Here is an 11,076-nt window from a genome sequence, read left to right on the forward strand (position 1 = left end):
ACATGTATACTGTGGGAAATGTAAAGCCCATCTGTGCCTCAACAAGGACAGAAACTGCTTTTTGTCCTACCACAAGGCAAAATAGGGCTTGTAAAAAACGGAACAAAATCAGTTGAAATGTTTGACGGCCCCGCCCACTCCAGGGTGCCTGCTTGTGTTTGTCTTAGCAGGTTCCTGGAGGTGGGTGGGGCTGTCGTCTAATCAGCCACACGGGTGGCACCTGGGCCAGTGTAGCTGGAACCCCCAAAAGATCAAGGAGCGCAATTCCCCCGCAATACCCCTTACGTTGTGGCACGCATCTCCCTTCTTTGTCGCAGCCTGTTGTTTCGGGTTGTGACATGTTCAAAATCTTCCAAATGTAATAATCAATATTTTTTTTTGTTTCAAAAGGAGACGTTGTTTTGTTCAATAAATTACCATAAAGGCCTGACGTATCAAATATGATACAAAAAAAAAATCATATATGTAAATAATTACCAAATATGTTGTCGTTGTGTTTTGTTAAACGGTTCAATAAACACCTCAATTAAAAAAAAATAGAATTTTCTGACTATTATTTGATGTGTTAGGCTACATGACTCTCTTGTTTCTCTTCAGAGCCTGGTGTTAAGCTGGTGGGAGGAGAGAGTCGCTGTGCAGGAGACCTGGAGGTGAAACATCTGGGAGAATGGAGACCAGTGGACTATCTCTCTCTCTGGACCCTGAAGGCAGCAGGAGTCGCCTGCAGAGAGCTCGACTGTGGCTCTGCTGTTTCTGTGGTACGGAGAGAGGAGTCCTCAAAGAGATCTGTGTGGAAGATAGATTCTGGCTGTGTTCAGTCTGGATCTGCTCTGAGGGAGTGTGCAGCATCACATTCATCTTACTACATCCTGAGTCTCACCTGCTCAGGTAAGCCCATCAGTGACATCATCAGTGACATTTTCATTCATAGTTTTCATTTCCTTGTTTTTACAATTTAAAAATACACGAACCCAAATAACAAATGATGAACAGTGTATGGAGCAGCCGGGCGTAGTGGGTGGGCTACTGGGTCTATAGGCCCACCCACTCATTCATCAACAAGACTGAGTTAAAATAAAGTTAGATAATAAAATAAGAGCAAAAATAAGTTTCCCTTTAAAAAATGCTTACAATTAGAAGCAACATTTATTGACGTAATCTGGCTTCTGTTGTGTAAGATGTTCTATCCAATCACAACAGGCCAACGTAAAATGGCCTGTTCTGATTGGACCGAACTCACATAGTCGCAGCGCAAACACAACGTAGGACGTCCCCCAGACCCCGCAGAGGAAGGAGGAACATATAGCACTCATTTACAGAGTCCCAAGAATCCATGTTCAGAGTTTAAAAAGAGTGAGAGGGGAGAGAGCCACCATCCTCACAGCAGGGGCCGTCTCACTCCACATTCTGCCTCTCTGCTTTCTGTGTCCCTAAAGTGTATCAATGGAATGTGAACCAAAAGAAATGAACAAGCAGTTTTACATTTCATTCCACTCCTTGCAGCCTGGAGCACGGCTGATATGAAGAGTCATGAAACCCACCGGGTTATTTGGAGCCTCCTCCTCTAGAACGATACCTTTCACCATTTAATGGAAAACACCAGATCAAAATACAAACAGCTTGAATTCAATGATGACACCATGTTTGAAGAACAACGTGTTTACAAACATCAGTCAGATAACATGTGAAACACACATGTGAGAGTAAAGAGTGAAACCTTTTGAAAGTGTGTGAGAGCAGAGGTGGAGCTGAGCAGAAGGAGCAGAGGGTCTGCAGAGGAGGAGGTTCTGTTGAAGACACAGGGGAAGAGTTCACTAATGGAGACCACTTGCTAGAGGGTCTCAGGTGTAGATGTGAGGGTACCTGCAGTCTGTGTTCTTATCAACATGTGTTCTGTTGTTCATCATCAACTCATGTTGGAACTGAGTCCAGTTTGAATCTGAAATATAGTTTCATCTCTTTGATGGTGTGTCTTTGACCTCTGTTTGATCTTCTGTCCTCTGCAGACTCTGTCAGGCTGCTGGGGGGGACTGGTCTGTGCTCAGGCAGACTGGAGGTGAACTCTGACCCGTCTAACCCGTCTGACCCGTCCTGGTCCTCAGTGTGTGAGGCTGACTTTGACCAGCAGGATGCTCAGGTGGTCTGCAGGCAGCTGGGCTGTGGGGCTCCTTCAGTCCTCCAGGGGGCGCTCTATGGAGAAGGGGAGGCTCCAATGGGGACCAAAGAGTTCCAGTGTGGAGGCCATGAGTCTGCTCTCCTGGACTGTAGCTCAGCCTCAGAGAGAAACACCTGCTCACCTGGCACAGCTGTTAGCCTCACCTGCTCAGGTAGAGAGGAGCTGTGATTGGTTCATTCTGTTCTCATCAAACTCTCTTTATTCTCTCTCTGATCTCTCTCTTGTTTCTCTGCAGAGCCTGGTGGTGTTCAGCTGGTGGGAGGAGAGAGTCGCTGTGCAGGAGACCTGGAGGTGGAACATCAGGGAGAATGGAGACCAGTTGAGGGATATCTCTGGACCCTGAAGGCAGCACGTGTTCTCTGCAGAGAGCTCGACTGTGGCTCTGCTGTTTCTATGGAAACGAGAAAGGAGTCCTCAAGGAGACCTGTGTGGTGGATCAGATCTGACTGTGTTGAGTCTGGATCTGCTCTGAGGGAGTGTGCAGCATCACATTCGTCTGACTACATCCTGAATCTCACCTGCTCAGGTAAACCCATCAGTGACATCATCAGTGACATCATCGAAGACATTTTCATTTATAGTTTTCATTTTCTTGTTTTTACATTTTAAAAATACACAAACTCAAATAACAAATGATAAACAGTGTATGAAGCAGCCGGGTATAGTGGGTGGGCTACTGGGTCTATAGGCCCACCCACTCATTCATCAACAAGACTGAGAGAAAATATAGTTTACCAGATTTCTGTTTTTGATTATCAAAATGTATAATTAAATAACAAAATAATAGCAAAAATAAGTTTCCCTTTAAAAAATGCATACAGTTAGAAGCAACATTTATTGACGTAATCAGGCTTCTGTTGTGTGAGATGTTCTTTCCCATAGTTCAGTAACAGGAGGACCGAGGTCCGGGTCCGGACCAGGCCCGGTTCTACGGGGTGCAAAAGGGTTCATTGCACCCCCAGTTGAATGTTATGCACCCTCACTTGAAAAAGAGAAGGGAGTGAAACATATTACATATACAATAACAATAATAATAATAATAGTAGTAATAATAGTGATAAGAAGAAGAATATAGTTGAAAATAAATTAAATTGAATTGTATTTATGAATTGTGTTATTGCATTTATTTGGTCAATTTAAACGGTAAGTAACGTTATTATGTCAGGTGCACGTGACCCGTGCGTTCATCATTTGCAAAGTGCTTACACAGCAGTCATGGATATAGGAAAATGGTAAAAACAACCAGCCCTTATCGCCAGTAACACTCCATCTACAGCAGGTGATAGTAACAGTTCAGTTGTTATTACGAAGATTACTTCAGGAAATTGTGTACAGTCAACGTTTTCATGGTTGCTAAGGTGGTTGCCATGGTTCTATCGAGTGCTGTTAGACCACAGCTCGAACGTAGCAGTTTTACGAATAAGCCTCTAAAAATGTGTTATACATACAGTACGTCTTTGCCCTCATCTATTTGGACTGATGTTGGGTCAAAACGCAAAACGTAGTATTTACACAAAAACGCCAGTAGTATGCTTCGTGCCTGCGTCTTTTTGTCTGGTCGGGTCTTGGAAGACCGGAAGCTGTGTGGTTCATAAAAACATGTTCTTACTCAATATCAAGCCACGATTATTGTTTTTATTTTAAATTGTGGAATGTCTGACTTTGTTAGTCATCCGCGAGGAAAATAAATGAGGCTCAGAATACTGAAATCTGTATTCTGTATTCTACTCTGAGTGACAAGTGTACAGTTAGACACAACACTGTCATTGCAAGTGACCCTCAGTTAGTTGACTTTTATGTTCAACTGCTAAATTCGTAACTGATAAAAAAGGGCTTCTACTGTACCTAATTACCTTAACACTAGAACCGCCAGAGATTTTTGTATAGGCCTACCTAAACCCGTCAAATCCCGCTATTAGAATGCAATTTTTAACAACATAGGGTGCTACATAACACACTTTCAGGAAAAGTCACGGACTGGGAGACTTTAATGTTTTATTGAAAAAAAGTTACATTGCACACACACAACACACATCACACAAATTGACCCGATTGGCGGTTCTAGTGTTAAATAAACTCACTAATTAATGAAACCAGTTCAATACGCATTATTCTTATTCTTATCATTCTTTATGAGCGCAGAAATAGTCTTAAAATCAGATCTGTTTTTTAAATGAAATCTGACGGCAGGCAGTTAGCTCTGATCACCTATGATAAATGCACCACACCTAATCGCTGGCCATTCAGCCACAGAGCTCCCTCTATACAAATCAAACTGTAGAAGGTGTGAAAGCACCTATTGTTTTAAATAATGGTCTGAATGTGACCTGTGAGCCTTCTGAATTACCGTGGGACAGCACACTCTAAACTAAAATGTTCAATCAATAAAGTAACATCTTATCTTATCTTAATAATATCTTCATATTAATAATAATAATAAATCATACAGTATGTTACCGAAAGGGAGCAGGAGGAAGCAAACACAAACATATACAAAAAATATACTGCATATTAAAGCAAACGATTGTAAAAGTCAATCGATCAATCAATGTTTATTTATATAGCCCAATATGACAAATGTTACATTTGTCTCAGTGGACTTCACAGTTTGTACAGAATATCAGTATGACAATACGACACCCTCTGTCCTTAGACCCTCTGTCCTTAGACCCTCTGTCCTTAGACCCTATGTCCTTAGACCCTCTGTCCTTAGACCCTCACATCGTACAAGGAAAAACTTCCAGAGAAAACCCCACACAGTTTAAAAGTATGAGCATAACAAATAAAGAAGTGTAATGTTAACATTTACATTATAATTATGATTATTTAATATATAAAGACTATATATTATTGAATTACAAGATTAGATATACTTTAGTTGGTCTAAAATATTGATGTGTTCAAATGCTCTTCAAAACACAACTGAAAGTCCATGAAACTTGTCTTTCTGTATTTGTGAATGAAGCGCCATCTCCTGGTTAAAACCTGAAATTGAAAATCTGGCAACGCCCTCTTGGAAAATAGTGGGAGGGCTTAACATTCCTTTATACTGGTCTTTGGCAGGCCGTAGGCAGGAAGCTGTAAACTGGAGTCTGAAATTAGCTGCTACATCCGTATGCAAACATGAAGAACAATGAATGATGCTCAACTTGTTAGCCTGTGAACAGCAGTGGAAATGTGTGTAGCATTTATGCTAACAGGTACTCTGTTGTTTGGAATATTTGTTTTAGTCTAGTTTCTTTGTTTATTTAGTGTTTAACGTCTCATGACTTTGGGTTTGTTTGTATTTCAGTTTTATGAAAATGGAACTTAAACAGTAAACATCCAAAACTGAGCTGCTGGGTGTTTATTTCCGTGTTAAGCTATCTGCCAAGCCTGTGATCCAAAAAGTATTCTTGCGAGGGCAGAATATTAAGGGTTAAATGAAAGAAGCTCATCTCTGCGAGCTGATTGGTTGTCCAGCTATAAATTCACAGAGGGCCAGCTATAGTAACTGAACGAGAGAGTAAGGTCAAATGACAGTACAATTGACCAATCATATCTTCCCTCTAAATGGGTGGGTTTTATTATTTGTTTGTATTTATTTATAGAAGGACCATGCGTACAAAAACATTAATCTCAGCAAAAGAAGAGATGCAGTATGCCAGATTATAGCTAATTTCCATCTGTGGTCCTCAGGCAGGTTCATAACAATCAATAAACAAATAATAACATTACATGATCTCTATCAGTCAAACCATTTTAAAACCTGATTTAAGTACAGCTCAATAAATTAATACATAGTACACTTACATGATCTCGGTCACTCAAATAATTACAAAGCCTGATTTAAATACAGGTTACGAACATAATACTTAGTACACTTCAAATACACTTAAATAACATATCTAAGATATAGTATGACAATACAGTTCAAATAAAAAAAACTCAGATCACAGTGTCATTGATGTTGGCATGACTGGTTGCTTAATATCATTTTTTTTGCTCCATAAGGAAACAAGTTAAAATCAGTACAGGTTTTAAGTTCAGCTGGAAGAGTATTCCAGTGCTTGATGGCCGTAAACGAAAATGCTGATCGTCCAAAGGCCGTGCGCCTCAGAGGGATGGTTAGATCTGCATTTGATGAAGATCTGGAGTTTCTGCAACTCTGCTCATGGCGAAACTGAAAAAAGCTCCTCAACGGCGGTGTTGTAGAATTGTGAATGATTCTGAATACCAATCGAACTCGGGAAAGTAGAACAAGACTATCAAAACTGAAAGTTTGTATGTGGACAGTATATTATAATGATGGTGTTTTAATGACTTTCAATCCATAACTTTTAAGGCTTGTTTATAAAGAACCTCAAGCGGTCTCATAGCAGGAGATCACTCCCAAGTATTTGACCTCAGTGACCTTTTCAATTATTTCACCATTCTGTGACGTAATAACTCTTTTTTTTTTTTTTTTTTGAGGGAAGTGGTAAGGGTCAGAGGGCCTAGGTATAAAAGTAACAGCTCGCCACTGGGGTTCACGAATGGAGACCACTTGCTAGAGGGTATCAGGTGTAGATGTGAGGGTACCTGCAGTCTGTGTTCTTATCAACATGTGTTCTGTTGTTCATCATCAACTCATGTTGGAACTGAGTCCAGTTTGAATCTGAAATATAGTTTCATCTCTTTGATGGTGTGTCTTTGACCTCTGTTTGATCTTCTGTCCTCTGCAGACTCTGTCAGGCTGCTGGGGGGGAGTGGTCTGTGCTCAGGCAGACTGGAGGTGAACTCTGACCCGTCTAACCCGTCTGACCCGTCCTGGTCCTCAGTGTGTGAGGCTGACTTTGACCAGCAGGATGCTCAGGTGGTCTGCCGGCAGCTGGGCTGTGGGGCTCCTTCAGTCCTCCAGGGGGCGCTCTATGGAGAAGGGGAGGCTCCAATGGGGACCAAAGAGTTCCAGTGTGGAGGCCATGAGTCTGTTCTCCTGGACTGTAGCTCAGCCTCAGAGAGAACCACCTGCTCACCTGGCACAGCTGTTAGCCTCACCTGCTCAGGTAGAGAGGAGCTGTGATTGGTTCATTCTGTTCTCATCAAACTCTCTTTATTCTCTCTCTGATCTCTCTCTTGTTTCTCTGCAGAGCCTGGTGGTGTTCAGCTAGTGGGAGGAGGGAGTCGCTGTGCAGGAGGACTGGAGGTGGAACATCTGGGAGAATGGAGACCAGTGGTGGGCTCTTACTATCTCTGGACCCTGAAGGAAGCAGATGTCGCCTGCAGAGAGCTCGACTGTGGCTCTGCTGTTTCTGTGGGACGGAGAGAGGAGTCCTCAGAGAGAGCTGCGTGGTGGATCAGCTCTGAATGTGTTCAGTCTGGATCTGCTCTGAGGGAGTGTGCAGCATCACATTCCTCTCACCCCATCCTGATTCTCACCTGCTCAGGTAAACCCATCAGTGACATCATTCGTGACATCTTCTAAGACAGTCGTTTTAAGCAACCACAGTTCATGGGGGGTTAACTGAGATTAAAAAGTGGAACAAATCTAGACATGATATAAACGTCACTGAACATTCCTCTGGTATCAGTGGGACATCTAATTTAGTATCCATCACAATCTGAATGAAAGTCTGTTCGATATTCATGTGGTTATATATTCATATTAATACCTGATATTCAGCAGCGATCAGGAATCACACACGGAAGTCCTTTAACGTCACACTCTGAGGAAAGGACGTCTCATTGCTCTGAAAACACATTTCCTCACTCCCTCCCTCTTCGTGTGGAGGAAAGGACGCAAGTAAGGGAAGCAAGGACTCAAGTTCAGAGACTTAGGATGGACCTCATATCGTGTCCTTCCAAGCTAGAAGTGACATTAACATTGTTTTCCGCTTCGTTCTGATGCCTTAGTTTTACCGGGAAGTGGGCAGGGCAGTCATTTCGCCCGGAGGGGACGCACTCATGTGATTGGCTTAAATGATGCAGACATCTGATTGGCTACAGAAACTCCCATCTCGAAAACATGCATGTGTGAATCTAGCGGCGTCAGGGTGTCTCAGGAATCCACTCACAAAAGCCTTTTTTATAGAAATGTAACAACATTCAAATATGTTATTGATGCAACATTTAACACTTTTAAATTCATATATTTGTGGATTTATATTGTATTTATTTAAAACAATAACTATTTGTGTGGATCAGAAATATATTTGTGAAACTTTTTTACATTTTTACAAAACGCTAAGTATTTGTGTGTGCGTTGAAACATATGTGTGTGGATGGAGACATGTGTGTCTGCTGCCTCAGGAGTCCCCTGGGACCACCAGTCTGAAGGACTCCTGCTTCAGCTCCAGCTCTCTGAGCCTCTGGTTCCAGCAGCAGGTTTTTGGGTTCCACCATAACAGCACCAAGACCTCCTGACACGGCTCTGATCCGCTCAGCCGGGGCTCCTCGAGGCTCCTTCACCCAGAAGCTCCTTCAGAGCAGAGTCCGGATCCTTTGGCTTTCTTCTTTTAGAATTCAGTTTCTGATGGATTTTAGTTCTAGGATCAGATTCTATTAGAAAGGTGAGAAATAATAAAACCTTTTTTAAAACATGATGTTGAGTCCCTGAGCAGAAGAGGGTCTGCAGAGGAGGAGGTTCTGTTGAAGACACAGGGGAAGGGTTCACTAATGGAGACCACTTGCTAGAGGGTCTCAGGTGTAGATGTGAGGGTACCTGCAGTCTGTGTTCTTAATAGGGTTGGGTATCGTTTGAATTTCCACGATTCTGATTCCGATTCTACTTTTCGATTCCGGTTCTTCACGGTTTCTCAATTCCGATTCTTTGAGGGGCGGGGTAAAACATGATACATGCTTCTTCCACCAAAAAAAATACATTTATTGGAGAAACTTTTACACAGGTTAGTTTACAGTAATATTCACATGAATCAGTCTGTTTATATTCACTGCTATGTAACTGCAACCTGAGAACCACTGAAGCTACAACAGTGCAACAGTCCAACTTTTAAAAGAACCCCCCCCCCCCCCATTTAAAAACAGTTCTTGTTGAGAAAAACAAGCATATCTGACTTCTCAGGCATACCGGGAAGAAACGTTTGAACATTAAAAGTAAAATGCTTCAATCTGGTGCACTTTAAGCAGAATGACTAGAGACTGATCTAGGGGTTACAACTCTAAACACCCATATGAAAAAGATCGGTTTACATTTTAATAATTAAATAAATATGTGAACATAACCAATAACCTACCATAGCCAATAACAAATACATGTAACGTATTTTATTTTTGTTGTTCATTCATATCTTATTTTACTATTTTATTTATGCATATTTTTTTATCTCTCCAGTTTAAAACGATATGTCTGGTTTACTGTCCTATAGTATACATTGGAATGATTTCAAACCTGTTTTATCCCAATAATTACAAAGGAGTGCCTTGGAAATATGTGTTTACATAAATTGTGACCAAACCGTTTGAGACCCACTGAGATAACTTAGACTAAAGTGAACTATCTAAACACTCAGAGTCCTTTACCTCACTGAGCTGTAGTTATCAGCCTCTCAGTCTGACTGGAGAGGACTCTCCCTCCACATCATTGTAGAAACATCTTCTTCTAATACCCGTTAGCGCAGCTAGCACCAGATGCTAATAACAACAGCGCAGGTACCGGTGCACCCTCCCTTTCTCCCTCGCTCGCTCCCACGCTCGCACTTTGGCTGTGAGCTGCGGGTGCCAGATAAGCCAACGTCCCCCATTTTCATCACTTACAGCGCCCACCGTACAGGGCAAATGAAAAGTGTAACCGGGATGAAAAGGGTGTTACATTGACTTAATTATGAATGTTGTTACATCAAGGCCGAAAATTAGGATGAGCACCAACGGTCAAAACATTTTTTTTTCCTCCCAGAGCTGACAGCGCAGCCCCTCCACAGATCTGGCGCGCTAGGCGAACATCTATAACGCCAGTGTGTTGGGCCGACGCTGGTCTCAGGTTACGCTGTAGGAAGTGTAGGTTCAACGCTACATTTCCCGCTTCGCCGCAGTCATACAGTAGGCTACGGAGAGCGGCGAGAAACATTTCCTCAGGCAATCGAAAAGCGGAATCGAAATTCACATTTCTAAATGATGTCGTTGGAATCGAAATGTTGGAACCGGTTTCGGAACCCAACCCTAGTTCTTATCGACATGTGTTCTGTTGTTCATCATCAACTCATGTTGGAACTGAGTCCATTTTGAATCTGAAATATAGTTTCATCTCTTTGATGGTGTGTCTTTGACCTCTGTTTGACCTTCTGTCCTCTGCAGACTCTGTCAGGCTGCTGGGGGGGACTGGTCTGTGCTCAGGCAGACTGGAGGTGAACTCTGACCCGTCTAACCCGTCCTGGTCCTCAGTGTGTGAGGCTGACTTTGACCAGCAGGATGCTCAGGTGGTCTGCCGGCAGCTGGGCTGTGGGGCTCCTTCAGTCCTCCAGGGGGCGCTCTATGGAGAAGGGGAGGCTCCAATGGGGACCAAAGAGTTCCAGTGTGGAGGCCATGAGTCTGCTCTCCTGGACTGTAGCTCAGCCTCAGAGAGAAACACCTGCTCACCTGGCACAGCTGTTAGCCTCACCTGCTCAGGTAGAGAGGAGCTGTGATTGGTTCATTCTGTTCTCATCAAACTCTCTTTATTCTCTCTCTGATCTCTCTCTTGTTTCTCTGCAGAGCCTGGTGGTGTTCAGCTGGTGGGAGGAGAGAGTCGCTGTGCAGGAGACCTGGAGGTGGAACATCAGAGAGAATGGAGACCAGTGGGGGGCTCTTACTATCCCTGGACCCTGAAGGAAGCAGCTGTCGTCTGCAGAGAGCTCGACTGTGGCTCTGCTGTTTCTGTGGTACGGAGAAAGGAGTCCTCAAGGAGACCTGTGTGGTGGATCAGCCCTGCCTGTTTTCAGTCTGGATCT

General features: G+C 43.0%; 1 protein-coding gene across 1 annotated transcript in view; it reads left to right on the forward strand.

Annotated features, from left to right (window-relative positions):
- LOC307045504 (scavenger receptor cysteine-rich type 1 protein M130-like) overlaps positions 1-11,076 on the forward strand; it is a 29,835-nt gene that overhangs the window by 8,356 nt on the left and 10,403 nt on the right. The window contains exons 3-9 of the mRNA XM_079691187.1: positions 598-888; positions 2,007-2,327; positions 2,412-2,702; positions 6,880-7,200; positions 7,285-7,581; positions 10,445-10,756; positions 10,841-11,076. The exon at positions 10,841-11,076 is cut by the window's right edge and continues 61 nt beyond it. Of these exons, the coding sequence (XP_079547313.1) occupies positions 598-888; positions 2,007-2,327; positions 2,412-2,702; positions 6,880-7,200; positions 7,285-7,581; positions 10,445-10,756; positions 10,841-11,076 (2,069 nt within the window). The remainder of the gene's footprint in view (positions 1-597; positions 889-2,006; positions 2,328-2,411; positions 2,703-6,879; positions 7,201-7,284; positions 7,582-10,444; positions 10,757-10,840) is intronic.

The sequence above is a fragment of the Notothenia rossii genome, assembly GCF_949606895.1.
Source record: "Notothenia rossii genome assembly, chromosome: 7".
Classification (NCBI taxonomy): domain Eukaryota; kingdom Metazoa; phylum Chordata; class Actinopteri; order Perciformes; family Nototheniidae; genus Notothenia; species Notothenia rossii.